This window comes from Lactuca saligna, chromosome 9 (assembly GCF_052625555.1).
Source record: "Lactuca saligna cultivar CGN05327 chromosome 9, ASM5262555v1, whole genome shotgun sequence".
NCBI classification, from domain to species: Eukaryota; Viridiplantae; Streptophyta; class Magnoliopsida; order Asterales; family Asteraceae; genus Lactuca; species Lactuca saligna.
Window position 1 is genome coordinate 193,543,161 of NC_136425.1, and position 20,682 is coordinate 193,563,842.

A 20,682-nucleotide genomic window follows, 5' to 3' on the forward strand; every position below is an offset into this window, starting at 1 on the left:
GGGCTCCACCCCAGGGTCTTTCATGTAATAACACACAATCACATAGCATATCAAATCATAGAAACGACTAACTCATAAACCATAATCACATAATGGGCCGGCCTTGGTGCCTTAGAGCCATGGGTATGGTGAGAAGACTCACCTGGCACTGCTGAGGTCCCGCGGATAAAACTCCTATTGCTGGTTGACAGATTCTCGACCTGAAGCCCTAAACCGTCACAACACACGAACACCAACACCCTAGCACACAAACAACCACCACCATACGGTGGATGGTGGTGGCAGAACAACAAAAGATGGCGACAACCACCATGGTTGGCGACCATGGTGGTTCTCTTCCACTTTCGTCAAGAGAAAAAGGCATACACACCAAAAGCAGCAGCGACATTCGACTCCTTATGCCGAAAACGGATTCCACCACCCACCTGGTGGCACGCAGCGATCGGAGGACGACAGAACCGCAAGCAACAGCAGCGCTAACCGCCAGCAGCGAATGGAGTCCCGAACTGAGGAATGAACAACAGCAGCCACAACGAACCCAATCATATTCGTGGACCTCAACACTCTGAGTAGCACGTCGGGAATGCGACTCCCCTATTCGTCGACAGTTAGAAGGCGATGGCGCTTTTGGTGGTTGTTGGCCTCAACGTCGGCGGGTAACGACTTCATCGGAGGTGGTGGTGTGTGCCGCCGAAAATCACAAGAGTGAAAGTGGCGGCTGTAAACACCCCTAGGGTTATGGTTATACGAAGGGTTATATACCTGATCACCAATTCTAACTTATTGTCATAATAACAATTATGGTCCCTCCTTCCTTCTTTTCTTTCAAAATGAGTCCATAAGTTACCCTTTTAACCCTGCCTTCTAAAATCTCTTTCAAATCCAGTCCAAAATGTTACCAATCAGCCCCAACCTATTAAAATCCTTACATAATACGTCCCAATAATACGAAACACCCCCTAACTACTAAAATCCTTCACGAAACAAGTCTTGAAATTACACTTTAACCCCCGAATAATTCAATTTATAACATCCGGCTCCCCAAAAGCAACAATCCACTCAATAATATAGATTTAGGGCGACTATTCGTTCATCAATTTTTATCTATTTAATTATTAAATAAATAGAATGCTACACTTTGATTTGGTTCATGTTTGATGACCGGATCTGGGTTATTCGAGTTTCTTATCGCATTGTTTTTTTAAGCCCTCAGATTCATCCTTTGTTCAATTAATTTCGAGGTTAATTTATTAACTATTAGAAATTGATGATTATTTCGATATTGTTACTATGAGAGTGATTATTCTGGTCTGGTGTTCATAATTGTTCGTTGAAGAACTGATAATTAACAGATGAAAAACTGGAAAATCGTTGTTACATCGATGTGTTTAATCTGAAATATCGATTGGAATAATGGTTTGGTTATTTATCGATTGTGGTGAAATTGATGGTTAGTTTCGATTCAAACTCGATGGGTCAAATGAAAATATCAAAATCAGATTCGTAACTGGAACTCAATTGGGAAGGGCAATGGTCAAACCTTATAAGTCAAAATTGAAGTTGTGAATCCGTTGGTACGAACTGTTTCACATGTGAACGGTTGGAGCTTGACAACCTGCGAATGATCGGAACTAAGTTTTCTTGGCTCGCAATTCTGTTTCCTTGATCTCTTAAAGCTTTGGGTTCGCAGCGAACCTCTGTTTGGACTTGTGAATGTTGCTGATTCGCAGCGAATCGGTTGACATTGGATTTCACAGCGAAACTAATAAGGTTCGTATTAGTGAATCGGATCGCATCAAACTTTTAATTGTCATTCGCTTTGGGTGTGTAATCGACGGATTCAGAATGAAAAGTGGGACTGGACTCGGATTCGGACTCAAGAACTTGTGAAATTGATTCGCAGCGAACGTTGATATGATTTCGGTGTTCCAGTCGGCTCGACTGGGATTCGCAACCTGTGCTCGGAACGAATGGCTTTGATCCATGTTGATCGGAATCATATCTGTGGCTTCGTATGCAAACGATTGTTTTAGTGGCCGTTCAATTTTTTTAATCAGTCGATATATTCGGGAAGAAGATATTAAAGTTTCATTTTTGGTCCCTTCAACTTCAACATTTTGAAAGTTCTGGTCCCCATATTTTTCACAACTTAGCAGTTTTGGATTATATTCTAAAAGTGTTACAAATAAAAGGGGAAATTAATGCAGATTTATATTATGAGTCCCAAAATTTCAACAATGTAATAGTTTCAACCCATTTTTCGAAAAATTTCCAAATTTGAGGGCTGGTGAACAGTTTTGGATTCTTTAATGCACCTATTTTTTTGTGAACAGAAAATTAAGGATTCCATCAAGTCTTGGCGGTTCGAAAAGTCGTTTTTCTAAATAACGTCAAATTTTTTTGACTCTTTTGGAATTTAAACTTCATTGTTTATATCACTTTCTCGTGGGGGAGCATAGTAATTTTTTATCCATTCAAGATCATTCTGATGACCATTTGAAGGCTTTATAATCACATTTTCGATTATAAATCAGGGGAGAATTCGGTAAGGCTATTTGAAATTGGATTTTGACTTTTCAAATTTAAAGATTTTTGATAAAGTTTTTGATAGAATTATGAAGGTAGCTTTTTATAGTAGTAGTTCTTCATCGAGCTCTTCTAAAGCTTTTATAGAGAAGTAACCTTTATAGTAGCATTTCTTTGTCGAGCTCTTCTAAGGCCTTGCTATATCTCCGACTTCTAGTATTTTCTCGATCAAGCAACATCGCTGTAACAGCCCGGATTCCCAGGTATTATTCATTCTTATATTTTTGGTATTTTGTGAGGAGACTCGGCGAGTTGCAGCTCAAACTCACCGAGTAGGATCGCGATTTTGGACGAGGGTTCGCGTCTGGATTCGGCGAGTCGAAGGAGTGGACTCGCAAGTCCATGCTGTTTAATGAAACCCTAATTCTCCGGGTTTGGAGCCTATTTAAGCGCACTTATAGCCTCCCATTGCGGCTACCAGTCCCTTGAGAGAACCCTAAGAGAGCTAATTCGTTTTGGGAGAGAGGAAGTCACTTTTGGGCCTTTGTATTCTTTATTTAGCAAGAGGAAGGTGGCAAGAGCAAGGAGGAGGTGAGATTCCAGCAGATCCAGAGTCCAGAGGTTTCATTTTGAGGTAATGGTTCGAATCTCCTTCAGTTATAGGGTTGATCTTTAGAGTTAGGGTTTTATAACCCCTTTGGAGAGTGATTATGTGAAGCAAATGGTCCCTCTTCGAGTTTGTGCCTTGGATCTGGACTCAAAGAGGTCCAGAGACCTTAACCATTGGAGCTTTTTGGGTTATTATGGAGTCATTGGACCTAGGTGGTTATTTTGGGACCAAATCTCCTTTTGATGCCTTGTGGGGGTTATACAAGCATCAAGTTTCGAACTTTACGTGACATTCATGCTTGGGAAGGCCAGATCTATGGTTTGGGAAAGCAGATCTGACCTCAGAAGGTCAAATAAAGTTTGTGCATGACATGAACTCGCCGAGTTGTTCTTGGGACTCGGCGAGTATGGTTGGGGTTTCCCGTAAGGTGTTCAGCGAATGGACTCGCCGGGTTGGCGGCTAACCCAGTGGGTCAGGGAGAGTCAATATGGGGGTGAGTCAAGTCGGAACTCGCCGAGTTGTTCTTGAGACTCGACGAGTTGTGTCGTGGTTGCCCCGCGATACATGCCAGGTGGAACTCGTCGAGTTAGGGAAGTACTCGACGTGCCAAGAGAGGATCCGAGGGAGTCGGTGAACGCGTATAGACTCGCCGAGTCACTTTGGTGCACTCGCCGAGTCCGGTCAAAGTTGACCGTTGACCAGAGTTGACCAGTGTTGACTTAATAGGGTTAGCCAAGCTTAGTTGTAAAAGTGTTAATTAGAGATATTTTGTATTATAGGAAGATTATAGCTCGGGGGATCGAGCACGAGTGATTTCCGGGATTTGCGAGTTATCGAGATACACGAGGTGAGTCTTCTCACTATAGTTTACCTTGAGTAGGTAACTAGAGTATGTGATACAGTGTTTGTATGCTATATATGTGTTATCTGTTGCACTGCATTATTCTATGTGATTTATGTTGTGCATATTTACAGAGTTAGAACCTGAGGGTTCACAGAGTTTGGGTGCACGAACCCACAGAGTTATAGCCTGGAGTGGCTAATATGTGTTATATGTGGTATTTTGGGGAACTCACTAAGCTTTATGCTTACAGTGTTTGGTGTTATTTGTTTCAGGTACTAGTGACGACCGTGGGAAGGCGCCGGCTTGATCAGTACACACACACGGGATTTTATGTTATGAGATCTTGGGATTTTTGTATGACATGGATTTAATTTCAAACATGAGTGTTTTTATGAATATTAAATGAATTATGGTTTTATAAAATGCGAAAAAATGTTTTGAAATTTATGGTGTTACAAGTTGGTATCAGAGCCTTGGTTTGAGGGATTCGGGTACACCTTCGGGAGTATTTGAACTCAAACTGAGGATTTGGAAAATATTTTCAAAATAGAACCAAATTTTCTAAAAGAAGTAAAAGATTTTTAGAGAAACTCATAGTAGAAACGTGTGTACGATCAGTCAGCGCCCGAACGGTGATTTCCCAAAATACCCTTATATTATATGTTTATGAGATTGATATGATGTATTCTCTTGCTAGGGCGGGCTAGGTATTCCTATTAGGACTAAAGTGCCCTGATTTAGGATGCCTTAGACTAGGGAGAGGTGAGCTGCTATGAGACGCTTGAGAGTGAATAGGTAGCAGCGAGGAGCTTATGAGAGATCTGTTAGAAAGTTATAGAGTACTTGGAACTTGGGATCCAAAGAGGAGGATTTGAGGTGTATGCTGAAACGGTGCGGACAGTAGTATTGGGCCCGTATTACTGAAAGCACCGGGGCGGTGTACAGTTCAAGTAAGAACCTTCGGAATGCCAAGGATCAGGGAGGGAAGAGTTGTCGAGTGTGAGTATGCTCGAATGGATTCTAATTTATCGTATGTTGTATTTCAGAGGTAGATCATGGTGAGGACACGTCTTATGCTAGAGAGCAGTGGGGCTAGTGATGAGGAGATCCGCCGGATCATCCACGAGGAGGTGGCTGCGACCATCAGGGCAGAGATACCAGAGATGTTCGGGTCTATTAAGACCATGCTGATTGAGACTTTCGACGAGCGATATGCTGCTCTTTCTGAGGCTGCTGTTGCGGCGGCCACTGTAGCTGTTGCTGCTGCGAGGCCGCAGGGTGGTGATGCATTGCTGTTCCGAGAGTTCAGCAACACGAAACCGCCAGAGTTTGACGGGACCCAGGACCCAGTGGCGGCTATGATGTGGATTTCAGACATAGAGGGGTGTTTTTCACTTGCTCATCTCCTGAGCATTTGAGAGTTCGATTAGCGCTGAACCAGCTTCGCTTCAGAGCGAAGGACTGGTGGAAGTTTGTGACAGCACACTTTTCGCCTGTTGAGCTTGCGGCAGTAACCTGGGAGAGGTTCACTGCCATGTTCTGAGATGAGTACGTTCCCCAAGTGGAGAGGGAGCGTTTGGCCCAGGAGTTTCTGACCCTTAAGCAGGGTACTGAGTCTGTTACGGTGATTACCAGGATGTTCCACGAGAGGGCGATGTTCTGCCCTAAGCACGTGTCCACTGAGCAGACACGCATGAGCCGATATTTGAGTATCTTGAGGCGAGACATTCGGGAGTTCGTGGAGAAATCCTCATACCGGACATTTGCCGAGCTTCAGGAAAATGCCCAGAAGAGGGAGATTGAGCTAGAGACTCAGGCCAGGGAGGAGGCGGAGTCTCAGGGGAGGGATCGGCGACCGGCACAGTCCCAGCCGACAGCCAAGCGGGCCAAGCCCGCTGATCCCAAATCCGGGAGCCAGAAGGGCCGCACTTATGGAAAGTGCGGCAAGGGTCATGATGGAGTATGTAGAGCTGGATCTTGCTACAAATGTGGCAAGGAGGGGCATATGGCTAAGGATTTCCCCAAAGGGTTTGCAGTATGTTTTCACTGCAACCAGACCGAACACCGGAAGACGGAGTGTCCACAGTTGCGGGTATCAGCTCAGGGATCTGCCCCTGCTGCCATCAGAGTTACCGAGAGTCGGCCAGTGAAGGCTGAGGTGCCGAGGGCACGAGGGAGAGCCTTTCAGTTGACCGCGGAGGAGGTCCGTGCAGCACCCGATGTCGTGGCTGGTATGTATTCTTTCGTGTATTTATTTCGATGATTGAGATATTATGCTTATATTATGTTATGCGTAGGTACTTTTCTTGTGAATTCTATACCTGCCTTGGTGTTATTTGACTCGGGTGCGAGTCGGTCTTTTGTATATTTGGCTTTTAGTCAGCATATTAGTGTTAGTCGCGAGGCGCTGAGTCGGCCTCTGAGAGTTTCCATAGCTGACGAGAGGGTGATATATGCCACAAAGGTGATCCGTGGGTGCGTATTCGAAATTTTCGGTGTTGAGTTCCCAATTGACTTGGTTCCTATTGCGATGGGTGATGTCTGTGTCATTTTGGGCATGGACTGGTTGAGCAGATTCGGTGCGGTTATCGACTGCGAGTGATAGCTGGTGACCATACGAGACCCTGGTGGGGGAGTTCTTACGGTGTACGGTGAGGGTACCCATTCTCGATCAGTGCTTTGTTCGGCCACTAGGGTGAGGCAGTGTCTACAGCAGGGCTGTAAGGGTTTTGTGGCGTACGTGATGGATACGCGGGTTGATTCCGAGAGGCCGAGGTCACTGGAGGAGATTCTGATAGTGCGTGAGTTCCCAGATGTCTTTCCAAAGGAGTTGCCGGGTGTGCCTCCCGTGAGGCAAGTGGAGTTTAGTATCGATTTGGTTTCAGGAGCCGCGCCTATTGCCAAGGTGCCTTATCGCCTTGCACCTTCAGAGATGCAAGAGTTGTCCTCGCAGCTTTAGGAGCTGTTGGGAAAGGGGTTTATTCGGCCGAGCAGCTCGTCGTGGGGAGCGCCTATCCTTTTTGTCAAGAAGAAGGATGCTTCACACCGGATGTGCATTGATTACTGGGAGTTGAACAAGCTGACAGTCAAGAACCGTTACCCGTTGCTGAGGATCGACGATTTGTTCGATCAGTTACAGGGAGCATCTTGGTTCTCCAAGATCGATTTGAGGTCTGGATTGTTGGAATAGTGTCTAAGGCTATAACTATATCCGGTTGTGCATGGTCCTTTTGGGTTGCCTTCACCATAGCAACTTGAAGGATGATTTGTTAAGAGAGAGTAAATATTATAAGGAATAATATATGGCTATTTGATTAATATAAGTCATAAATTAATTGGTATTAATTTGGTGATTTAAAGAGATTAATTAAATAAGAGGGTATAAACTGTCAATTGTTTGATAGTTACACTTTAGACTATAAATCATTATCCTAGATAGGATGGACGATTTCTAGGGCTTGGATAAGCCAAAATCGTCCATAGGGTTATCTATGGAATGGATTTGGATAGCCTTAAGAGAAGATTATCCAATTAGGGTTTAGGTTGTAACCCTTAAGGAGTCTACAAGTATAAATAGACCCTAGGGGTGACGGAATTTGACACACAACCTAAAGTAAGGAACCTCTGGCCGAATTCCTCCCCTCTCCTCTCTCCTAAATCATCTTGCTTGCTATTGGTGTTTGTAAGCCATTAGAGGAGTGACATTTGTGACTCTAGAAGCTCCAAGACAACAAGATCAACAAGGAATCCAAAGGTATGATTCTAGATCTATTTTAATGTTGTTATTTAACCTAATTAGCCATTAGAAGTCTTGGATTCAAAGCATGTTTATTAGAAAGCCTAGATCCAAGCATTAGGGTTTTGCATGCGCACATAGGCAAGTTCTTATGGCTAAATCCCATCAGTGGTATCAGAGCCTAGCTTGGTTTTCTTTAAATTGTTGTTTGATTAACTGAAACAAACCTGCAAAATTCGATTTTTGGCTTATCTAAATGGTGACTTTTACTATGAAGCTATACCATGTAATGGAATATATGAAACTGTTATGATTGTTGATAACTTAGGAAATGATGTTTTGAATATTGATTCTTCCACTAGTATGGATAAAGCATCCTTGTAGCATTGTCGTCTTGGACATGTCAACAAGAAACGCATAGCCCAACTCCAAAAGGATGGAGTGTTGGAGTCATTCGACCTTAGGGAAGATGACACATGCGAGTCTTGTTTACTTGGAAAGATGACTAAGTCACCCTTCACGAGTACTTGTGAAAAGGGTGAGGGACTATTGGACCTAATACATACCGATGTATGTGGACCATTTAGATCAACCACGAAGGATGGGAACCGCTTCTATGTGACTTTTACCGATGACTATAGTAGATATGGGTATATCTACTTAATCAAGCAAAAGTCAGACACCTTTGAAAAGTTCAAAGAGTTCAAGAATGAAGTGGAGAATCAATTGGGTAGGAAAATCAAGATGCTTCGATCCGATCGAGGAGGTGAGTACCTAAGTCTTGAATTCCACGATTATCTCAAGGAGTGTGGAATAGTTTTGCAATTGACGCCTCCTAGGACACCGCAGTTGAATGGTGTGGCAGAAAGGCGTAATCGAACCTTATTGGATATGGTTCGCTCTATGATGAGTCATGCTTCACTACCTATCTTCTTTTGGGGGTATGCCTTAGAGACTGCCGCCCATATCCTTAACCGAGTCCCTACTAAGAAGGTTGCCAAAACACCTCACGAGATGTGGACGGGGAAAGCTCCCTCGTTGGCACATATCAAGGTTTGGGGTTGCGAGGCTTTCGTAAGACGAGATACTCATGACAAGCTTGAACCTCGAAGTGAGCGATGTATTTTCATCGGCTACCCGCAAACATCCTTTGGATATCTCTTCTATAGACCGAAAGACAATGTTGTCTTTGTTGCGAGGAGAGGAGTTTTCCGAGAGCGAGAACTCATAAGCCAAGGAGACAGTGGGAGGCAAATCGAACTTGAAGAGATTCAAGAGTCGATAGATAAAGGAACCTCTACCGCTGGCATTCAACACGAGGAGGAAACTCCGGTTGAACCGATTGACGAATCCTTACCTCTTAGACGTTCCGATAGAGTTAGAGTTCATCCCCAGTTTTATGGTTTTCATATTACTACCGAAGGGGACACGTATATTACTGATGGTACACTAGTAACTCTTGATGAACCTAATAGCTATAAGGAAGCCATGGCAGGCCCGGAGTCTGCGAAATGGAAAGAGGCAATGGATAGCGAGATCCAATCCATGTACGATAACCAAGTTTGGAATTTGGTTGATTATGTGCCCGAACGTAAGACCGTTGGGTGCAAATGGATCTTCAAAAAGAAGACCGATGTGGATGGGAACGTACACACATATAAAGCACGATTGGTCGCGAAGGGCTTTACTCAAACTCCCGGAGTTGACTATGATGAGACCTTCTCACCAGTTGCGAAGATTAAATCTATTAGAGTGATGCTAGCAATTGCCGCATTTCATGATTATGAGATTTGGAAAATGGATATCAAGACCGCTTTCCTTAACAGAAAGTTGGCTGAGGATGTTTACATGGCTCAGCCAGAGGGGTTTGTGGATCCGAAGCATCCGAATAGAGTGTGTAAGCTTTAGAAGTCCATTTATGGACTTAAGCAAGCGTCTCGCAGATGGAATCTTTGCTTCGATGAGAAAGTCAAAGAGTTTGGATTTGTACGAAGCGAAGACGAATCTTGTGTATATGTCAAAGCCAGTAGGAGTATAGTAAGCTTTCTCGTTCTATATGTCGATGACATATTACTCATAGGGAACGACGTCCCGACTCTGCAGGAGGTTAAGTCCTGGCTCGGGAAGTGCTTCGCTATGAAGGACCTCGGAGAGGCTTCTTACATTTTGGGAATAAGGATAGTAAGAGAAAGAAGTAAGAGACTAATTGGACTTAGTCAGAAAACTTACTTGGAGAAGGTACTAAAACGTTTTAGTATGGAAAACTCAAAGAAGGGAGAATTACCGATACAAGGAAATGCCAAGTTGAGTAAGACTCAAAGTCCGAGTACCGAAGCTGAGATAGCAGAAATGAGCCGAGTACCATACGCTTCTGCAGTTGGCTCAGTCATGTACGCTATGACTTGTACTCGCTCTGATGTAGCCTTCGCTTTGAGCATGGTTAGCAGATATCAAGGGAACCCTGGTAAAGCACATTGGATTGCGGTGAAGAACATCCTTAAGTACCTTCGGAGGACGAAAGAATGGTTCTTAGTCCTCGGAGGGAGTGATGACTTGAAGGTGCGAGGGTATAGTGACGCCAGCTTTCAGACTGACAGGGACAACTACCGTTCGCAGTCAGGCTGGGTCTTTACCCTAAATGGAGGAGCAGTGACGTGGAAGAGTTCCAAGCAGGAAACCGTAGCTGATTCAACGTGCGAATCAGAGTACATTGCAGCGAGCGAAGCGTCGAAGGAGGCAATATGGCTAAAGAACTTCATCGGTGATCTTGGAGTTGTGCCGACCATAAAGGAGCCCATGGAGATTTTCTGTGATAACGAAGGTGCGGTTGCCTTGACCAAGGAACCGAGGGATCATGGTAGATCTCGACATATCGACAGAAAATATCACTTCATTATACATCGTGTAGAAGAAGGACAACTCGTAGTGAAGAGGATATCATCAGAAGATAACCCAGCAGATCCGCTTACGAAGGGACTGAGTAGGGTTAAGCACTTGCAGCATGCTAGGAGTATTGGGCTGAAGGATGATATTTGTATAGATTAGATAGTATTAGAAACGTATAATAGATAAATGTAATTAACATTTGATGATTAAATAAAGGAGTTTTATTTATGAGTAAAGTTACTGTCACATGTTAATTGTTTAACTATTGTTTCACTTTGCATGTTTTGACTTCCAGAATAATTGAGTTTATTAGTAATAATCGAATTATTCAAATGGTCCACAATCGTTCATATGTTGGGAGTATATATGAATGAAGATTGTCATGAATTTGTGTGTAGAATGTCTAAATGGTGTTAGACATAGCAAGGGTTGCTGCAACGTTCATGAGTGCTTATGAACTAGTTTTGAGCATTGGAATAAACCCGCGCTTGCTGGAATCACCTTATGGAATACGATATAAAAGGTGATCGCAAGACGATAATATCATATAGTCTTAAAACCTAGATATATGGTTTATTATTTGTTAATTGATTGTGCATTGATAATGCGAAAACGCATCAGTAACTTGATGTTATAAAACGTATTGTTGTGTATAGTTGGTTAATGAATAAGTAAATGCATATAAGTCGAAGTTTATCTGTAAATTTTATCCTAAGAGGGTAGAAGAGATATCTTGGCCACTCGATGATTTGATTTGACTTATGTGTCGGGCCCGGTCAGAACTGAATTGATGTGTTTGATTAAGTTCTATGTCAAATAAATCAGAGATCGAGAAATCTAAATGCTTGACTAACCATTCCATAGGATTGTCAGCATGATATCTAACAGAGGACTGTACGATCCCTTATCTAAAGGACAAGATTGATTAGATCAGAGTTGACAGCGTCTTTGAGAGCTACGATTGCAAACTGAATTGTACTTGTATAGTTACTAGACTTATCCAAGTGGGAGACTGTTGGAATAGTGTCTAAGGCTATAACTATATCCGGTTGTGCATGGTCCGTTTGGGTTGCCTTCACCATAGCAACTTGAAGGATGATTTGTTAAGAGAGAGTAAATATTATAAGGAATAATATATGGCTATTTGATTAATATAAGTCATAAATTAATTGGTATTAATTTGGTGATCTAAAGAGATTAATTAAATAAGAAGGTATAAACTGTCAATTGTTTGATAGTTACACTTTAGACTATAAATCCTTATCCTAGATAGGATGGACGATTTCTAGGGCTTGGATAAGCCAAAATCGTCCATAGGGTTATCTATGGAATGGATTTGGATAGCCTTAAGAGAAGATTATCCAATTAGGGTTTAGGTTGTAACCCTTAAGGAGTCTACAAGTATAAATAGACCCTAGGGGTGAGGGAATTCGACACACCATCTAAAAGTAGAGATACTCTAGCCGAATTCCTCCCCTCTCCTCTCTCCTAAATCATCTTGCTTGCTATTGGTGTTTGTAAGCCATTAGATGAGTGACATTTGTGACTCTAGAAGCTCCAAGACAACAAGATCAACAAGGAATCCAAAGGTATGATTCTAGATCTATTTTAATGTTGTTATTTAACCTAATTAGCCATTAGAAGTCTTGGATTCAAAGCATGTTTATTAGAAAGCCTAGATCCAAGCATTAGGGTTTTGCATGCGCACATAGGAAAGTTCTTATGGATAAAACCCATCATGGATACCATCAGGCGAGGGTGCGAGATGAGGATATCCAGAAGACAGCATTCAGGACGCGTTATGGGCATTACGAGTTTGTGGTGATGCCTTTCGGGCTCACCAATGCCCCAGCAGTGTTCATGGATCTCATGAACCGAGTGTGCAAGTCGATGCTGGATCGGTCAGTGATTGTATTTATCGATGACATCTTGGTATATTCGAGATCTAGAGAGCAGCATGAGGAGCATTTGAGGGAGATCCTCGGAGTTTCTGATATCGGAGAGGCTTTATGCCAAATTCTCCAAGTATGATTTCTGGTTGCGAGAGGTCCAGTTCCTAGGACATCTCGTTAACCAGAAAGGGATATTGGTCTACCCGGCCAAAGTTGAGCCGGTGATGAGTTGCGAGGTGCCGAGGTCACCCTCCGAGATCAGGAGTTTTCTAGGGTTGGTCGGTTATTATCAGATATTTATCAGGGATTTCCCTAAGATCGCAGTGCCACTCACCAGATTGACCCGGAAGGGTGTCGCTTTTTCATGGGGCCCCGAGCAGCAGGCCTACTTTGAGACACTTCGCCAAAGGTTATGCGAGGCCCCGGTGTTAGCCCTCCTAGAGGGGATGGAGGACTTTGTGGTATACTGTGGTGCATCGATCTTGGGGATGGGAACGGTTCCGATGCAGAAAGGGCATGTGATAGCATACACATCGAGGCAGCTGAAGCCACATGAGACGAGGTATCCCACCCATGACCTAGAGTTGGGGGCAGTGGTGTTCGACCTCATGATTTGGCGTCACTATCTGTATGGGGTTCGGTGTACGATATACACGAACCATAAGAGCCTGAAATATTTGATGGATCAGGCCAACCTAAATATGCAGCAGAGGAGGTGGTTGGATGTCGTTAAGGATTATGATTGTGAGATCCTGTACCATCCGGGCAAGGCTAATGTGGTAGCCAACGCCCTGAGTCGCAGGGCGGAGAGCGCCTCGTTGCGAGGTGTATGTTTTTGTTTTACTGTGATGGCTCCGGTGTTGGACACCATTCGTGGAGCACAGGCTGAGGCTGTGAGGTCGGAGAACCAAAAGAGGGAGCGAGTGGTAGGGTTGGTATCGGAGTTTGTTACTGATGGTCGGGGGCTTATGAAATTTCAGGGGCGGATTTGGGTACCGTTTGTGGGAGGGATGCGTACCATTTAGATGGAAGAGGCTCATTGGTCGAAATTCTCGATCCATCCTGAGGCCACTAAGATGTATTTGGATCTGAGAAGGGAGTATTGGTGGCCCTGTATGAAGAGGGATGTTGCGTGGTTTGTTGAGAGGTGCTTAACCTGCCGTAGGGTTAAGGACGACCACCAGAGATCGCATGGTAGGTTGCAGCCGTTGGAGGTTCCCGAATGGAAGTGGGAACATATTAGCATGGATTTTATCACCAAATTTTCGAGAACTGCGAGGGGAGTCGATGTAATTTGGGTGATTGTGGACAGGTTGACGAAGAGCGCCCACTTCCTTGCTATTAGTGAGAGCTCCTCCGCAGAGAAGTTAGCAGAGTTGTACGTGAGGGAAGTGGTATCTCAGCATGGGGTGCCGATCTCGATTGTCTCAGACCGGGATGTACGTTTCACTTCCAGATTCTGGAAGAAGTTTCATGAGGAGCTGGGTACTAGGCTGCATTTTAGTACCACATATCACCCCCAGACAGATGGACAGAGTGAGCGGACGATTCAGACGCTCGAGGACATGCTCCAGGCATGTGTGATGGATTTTGGGGGGAGTTGGGATATATACTTGCCCTTGGTAGAGTTTTCTTACAACAACAGCCATCATTCGAGCATTGGTATGCCACTCTTTGAGTTGTTGTATGGGAGGAGGTGTCGGACCCCCATCTGCTGGGGAGAAGTCGGACAACATGTTATGGGCAGTACTGAGATCGTACTTCAGACGACAGAGCAGATCCAGCAGGTCAGACAGAGGTTGTTGACCGCTCAGAGTCGTCAGAAGAGTCATGCGGACAGACGCCGGTCTGAGCTTGAGTTTCAGGTCGGCGACTTTGTGCTCCTGAAGGTCTCTCCTTGGAAAGGAGTGATTCGATTTAGGAAGACGAGCAAGTTGGGGCCCCGGTATATTGGTCCATTTCGTGTGGTCGCGAGGATAGGTAGGGTAGCATATCGTTTAGAATTGCCAGCAGAGTTGGGGCAGATTCACGACACTTTCCATGTGTCGCAATTGCGGAAGTGTATAGCCGATGAGTTGGCAGTGGTTCCATTAGAGGATATTCAGGTGGATGCGAGCCTGAATTATGCTGAGAGACCAGTGGCAATCAAAGTTCGGAAAATCAAGGTTCTGAGGAACAAGGAGCTACCCTTGGTTTTGGTTCAGTGGCAGCATCGGAAGGGGTCTGATATGACTTGGGAGCCGGAGCGTGAGATGCGTGAGCAACATCCGGAGTTATTTGCAGAGCGAGACTTCGAAGGCGAAGTCTAGTTCTAATGGAGGAGAATTGTAACATCCCGGATTCCCATGTATTATTCATTCTTATATTTTTGGTATTTTGTGAGGAGACTCGGCGAGTTGGAGCTCAAACTCGCCGAGTAGGATCGCGATTTTAGACGAGGGTTCGCGTCTGGACTCGGCGAGTCCAAGGAGTGGACTCGGCGCGTCCACGCTGTTTAATGAAACCCTAATTCTCCGAGTTTGGAGCCTATTTAAGGGCACTTATAGCCTCCCATTGCGGCTACCAGTCCCTTGAGAGAACCCTAAGATAGCTAATTCGTTTTGGGAGAGAGGAAGTCACTTTTGGGCCTTTGTATTCTTTGTTTAGCAAGAGGAAGGTGGCAAGAGCAAGGAGGAGGTGAGATTCGAGCAGATCTAGAGTCCAGAGGTTTCATTTTGAGGTAATGGTTCGAATCTCCTTCAGTTATAGGGTTGATCTTTAGAGGTAGGGTTTTATAACCCCTTTGGAGAGTGATTATGTGAAGCAAATGGTCCCTCTTCAAGTTTGTGCCTTGGATCTAGACTCAAAAAGGTCCAGAGACCTTAACCATTGGAGATTTTTGGGTTATTATGGAGTCATTGGACCTAGGTGGTTATTTTGGGACCAAATCTCCTTTTGATGCCTTGTAGGGGTTATACAAGCATCAAGTTTCGAAGTTTACGTGACATTCATGCTTGGGAAGGCCATATCTATGATTTGGGAAAGCAGATCTGACCTCAGAAGGTCAAATAAAGTTTGTGCATGGCATGAACTCGCCGAGTTGTTCTTGGGACTCGGCGAGTAGGGTTGGGGTTTCACGTAAAGTGTTCAGCGAATGGACTCGCCGGGTTGGGGGATTACCTAGTGAGTCAGGGAGAGTCAATATGGGGCTGAGTCAAGCCGAAACTCGCCGAGTTGTTCTTGAGACTCAGCGAGTTGAGTCGTGGTTGCCCCGCGATTCATGCCAGGTGGAACTCGTCGAGTTAGGGAAGTACTCGACGTGTCAAGAGAGGATCCGACGGACTCGGTGAACGCGTATAGACTCGCCGAGTCGCTTTGGTGCACTCGCCGAGTCCGATCAAAGTTGACCATTGACCAGAGTTAACCAGTGTTGACTTGAAGTCAAGCTTAGTTGTAAAAGTGTTAATTAGAGATATTTTGTATTATAGGAAGATTATAGCTCGGGGGATCGAGCACGAGTGATTTCCGGGATTTGCGAGTTATCGAGATACACAAGGTGAGTCTTCTCACTATACTTTACCTTGAGTAGGTAACTAGAGTATGTGATACAGTGTTTGTATGCTATATATGTGTTATCTGTTGCACTGCATTATTCTATGTGATTTATGTTGTGCATGTTTATAGAGTTAGAACCTGAGGGTTCACAGAGTTTGGGTGCACGGACCCACAGAGTTATAGCCTCGAGTGGCTAATATGTGTTATATGTGGTATTTTGGGGAACTCACTAAGCTTTATGCTTACAGTGTTTGGTGTTATTTGTTTCAGGTACTAGTGACGACCGTGGGAAGGCGCTGGCTTGATCATTACACACACACGAGATTTTATGTTATGAGATCTTGGGATTTTTGTATGACATGGATTGAATTTCAAACATGGGTGTTTTTACGAATACTAAATGAATTATGTTTTTATAAAATGCGAAAAATTGTTTTGAAATTTATGGTGTGACAGTCGCGAATCTTAAAATTTAGGTTGTTACATGATAATTTTTGGTGGCTTATATCATTAGCTTAGTTGAAGATCATTGTGACTTAGAGGGGGAGTTCTTCAAACACAAGAAGTGATTTGGTTTCTTAATTATGAAATAGGTTTTTATGGTGGGTTTGGCTTTATTGAAATTTTTTTGGATTACATTAGAAAATGAAGTTTAAAAACATTACTTCCGTGCTTGGTTCATATATATCCCAGAACCCGTTTTTGAAGACTATTGAAGAATCAAATCATAATTAGGGTTTTTATCCCAACAACTTTATATTTGCATATATCATTATCATTATCTCACATTTTTTTTCAATTTTTTTGATAATTTTAGTTATTTATTATTCATCTATTGTTTTTATTTATTTTGATTCAAGTAATAAAAAGTTATATTTATATTTGTAATTCTGGTCGACTTATTTTCTTTATATTTGTTTCATCTTTAGTGGTTATTTTATATATGTCACCAAAAATTAAAATTAAAAAGAAAAATCAACCAGTTTGTCTATTGAGAATTAATGTTTAAGGGGCTGTTTGTTTTGTTTTGTGTTTTGTGTTTTTTTTTTTTTTTTGTGAAGAGCTGTGCAACCACTTTTGTCTGCGCCGCGTAGATAACGCGCAGACATATGCCCTCGCAGAGTGTTTGTTTTTTGGAAGTGCGCGGACCAAAAAAATGTCTGCGCGAGGTCTTCCTGGCGCAGACACAGACCACTGTCTTCAAAGGTCTTCAGACCTCATTTTAACTAAAAAAAAAAGCCACCCATTTATTTTTCTTTTTGTTTTTGCTGAAAATGCATTTTTAATCTTTATGACATGAAATTAAGTTTGAAAAATTAATTTATTTCAACAGCTGCAGACATTAAAAACAAACAATCTTCTTATTGCAGACTGCATACATTTGGTCCACCTCTTCTACCGCAGAGGCTTGCAGATGTGGTCCGCAGACTGCTGACATTTTGGCTTCAAAAAAACAAACAACACCTAAATGTGTAATAGTTGTGATTTAAAATTATTAAAATAGGAAAACTAGCTATTATTTTTAAAGTGTAACTTGAAAATTAATCCTATTTCTATATAAGATATCAATAGTTTAAATTCAAGATTATATTTTTTAATTTGATAATAGATTGAAATAAAGACTAAAAAAATATAATTGTCCGACTCTATAAAAACCAGGGTCACTCCTGAAAAATGAAATATTCTTAAAGACCCAGGAAGAACAAGAAAAAAATGCCCTTATCTTTATTATAATTTTGTATTTTTAAATAAAAATATATAATGAAAATAATTAGGCCCTTTGCTGCTGCCCACTTTCCCCGCCTCCCCCCCCCCCCCCCCCCCCCCCTCAATATATATATATATATATATATATATATATATATATATATATATATATATATATATATATATATTTTGAAGTTTTTTTTTTTCATTTACCTGAATTAAAATAAATAAAAATATTAGAAAAACTGTAAATAACAAAAATTAGGATTTAATTTGCAAGTTACGTTAAAACATATTATATTGAATTTAAACTATTGATATTTCATATAGAAATAGGATTAAATTTGCATGTTACATTGGAACATATTTTTTTTAATCAAAATAAATAAAAACATTGAAAAAAACCATATATAACTAAAATTGTAAAATAAAAATAGAAAACAAAATGTCGAAAAGATAAAAAAAATAAATATCAAAATTTTGAAATTATATATATATATATATATATATATATATATATATATATATATATATATATATATATATATATATATATATATATATATAATTTTAAATTTACAAAATTACACAAATGGTGATTGAGGTTTGTAATATATTCAAAATTTTGGTACAAGTTTAGAAATTAAAATATAACAGCTGAAAAGTTAGATTTTAACGATAGGAGAACTTTTCATATAATTTTGCAAATCACAACGATCAATAGCATGATGTTTTCCTAGCTTGACGTTTTCTAGCCTAGTTTTTTCTCTTTTATTTATTTTATGCTTTGATAATTTATTGGTGATTGATTAAGTTGATCTATCAATTCTATTTTGCGTTGAACTAATATTGTTCTAAAATATTTGTATCCTTTGGCTGTATTTCATCTACGTCTACTATCGTATATATTTCTGTCGATTTCCACGCTATATGCTGAAAGCTATTCTATAGATGCTTGTTGGAAAACTAAAAGTTGGTTTGTCTTTTTTTGATATAGAATGTCCACTAATTAAAGAGCAAGATTTATGACAGATGATGTATATTAATGACTTCATTTTTAAGTTATTCAATAATATAGTATTATCCAACAATAATCAAAAGCAATGAGCTCATATCGATTTCTCTTTCGTTAAACTAAGAAAAAATAGTTTTGTATGGCCTAATGGACTATGGAGTATCCAATCGGACCAATCCCTTTGCAAACATTGATAACAACCTCGTGCTATAATTTGTAATAAATATGCAAAATCGAAATGTATAAACAGTTATCAAAACAGAAGAAACTAAACCACGGACCCAAAACATTGACATTAATAACACAATTTTAAGGTTCTTTATTTCTCCAATGTTGGAGTTCACAGAAAACTGACTCAAACCCAAAGCAACACATGCTATACGTATGTATGCATGTTGATCTAGCTAACAACATACCAATCTGATTTAAGAAATTATAAAGTGATTTTTTGTAGAGAGAGAGAGAGAGAGAGTTCCTCTACTCGTCCAATGCCAATTCCTCAATTATGTTCATCTGGTTGAGCGGATTGTTAAAAGCTTGGAAATCACAGTACTTGCAACTAGAAGGCATGAATGATCCAATTCCCAACTCTTGATGATGATTATGATCGACTTCAATTGGTGCTGGATACTTACGCGCGATCACAACCGAGTTAATCACTTCATCATGAGGATGGAAGATAGACAAAACCTCAAACCCTTGAAGATCTTCTGGTTCCACAACCGGGTAAAGAAAAGCACGAGCACCATGAGCACTCCTCAGCATCAAGATGGTTCCAGGCGCCATGTACTTAGCCAGATGTTGGATCACCTTAACCTTTTCATTGATATCCATCCCCACTAGTGCAGCCAAGAAAACCACATCATAGTCCTTCAATTCCTCCTTCACCTCCATTATATTAGTTGAGTGGAAGAACATCCGTTGAGACAAATCAGGATCAGCCAAAACCAGGCTAGAGGCCATGGAATTCGCTGCATGATCAATGTCATAGTTATGAAAACATGTGTTCGTTAAATGATTAGAAGCTAAGACAATCGAGGTGAGAGGTAAAGGGCCAGATCCCACAAAAGCAACACTCTTCGGTACAACACCGGGTTCTGTGGAGTAGTGTCGGTTGAGGATGTCAAATTCAAGACGACTAAGCTTGATGTAGTTTGAATAGTAAGGGAAGGCGTTGAGATGGTGAAGAGGGTTAGGGAAAGTGGCTAAAAGAGTAGAGAAATGGGCCTCTAAATGGCCCTCAGCCTCACCACAAAGTCTAATGAGCTTAGACCTTGTTTCCTGAATATTTTCTGGAAGAGTGGCTATGTTGATAGAAGATGGTGGAATGCATGTGAGGACCAGCTGGCTGAAGAGACTGTCGACGTCTTTAGAGGGTTTGAGCGTTTCAAGCATGGAGATTTTTTCATAAATCTCACACACTTTCTCGACCAAATTGGCCTCTTCGTGGAGGGAACCCATGTTGACACTGTGAGGATATCAGGAAATGAAAAGATTCTGGTCAAATTGAAAGCGTGAAGAAGTCAGAAGGGAATTTAGTATTCTGTGACTTTGTCAAGGGGAGTGTGGCCTATTTATGGGCACAATAGACGGTCCCACACCCATTTGCAAAAAAAAAAAAAAAAAAAAAAAAAAAAAAAAAAAAAAAGGTGTATTAAAAATGGGTATCAATTCATCCGTTCTTTTTATATAATTTACATTTTCAACTTTTTTAAGTTACAATTTTCACCCTTACACTTTTATTACATTTTCATTTTATATATTTAAAATTTAAAACTGTAGCTTTTATTTCTTCTATAAAGACTGTGTATAAATTTTGAGTTTTAACCTTTTTAAAAAACGTTTAGTAAAATTCTCAATTCCATAGTTTGAGTTTGGAATACTACAAGTGTTTATACAAATTCTTCAAACCAGGGTTTTGATACCAACTTG

At 41.5% G+C, this 20,682-nt stretch overlaps 1 protein-coding gene across 1 annotated transcript; it reads right to left on the reverse strand.

Moving 5' to 3' along the window:
* Positions 1–19,045: 19,045 nt before the first annotated feature.
* Positions 19,046–20,291, reverse strand: LOC145017685 (nicotianamine synthase-like). The gene has a single exon (XM_078975675.1). The coding sequence runs from the start codon at positions 20,209–20,211 to the stop codon at positions 19,228–19,230; it is 984 nt and encodes a 327-aa protein (XP_078831801.1). The 5' UTR covers positions 20,212–20,291; the 3' UTR covers positions 19,046–19,227.
* Between the last annotated feature and the right edge of the window lie 391 nt (positions 20,292–20,682).

Excerpts from the sequence above, each read along its gene's own strand:
- LOC145017685 (XM_078975675.1), bottom strand. The coding sequence starts at position 20,211 with ATGGGTTCCCTCCACGAAGAGGCCAATTTGGTCGAGAAAGTGTGTGAG.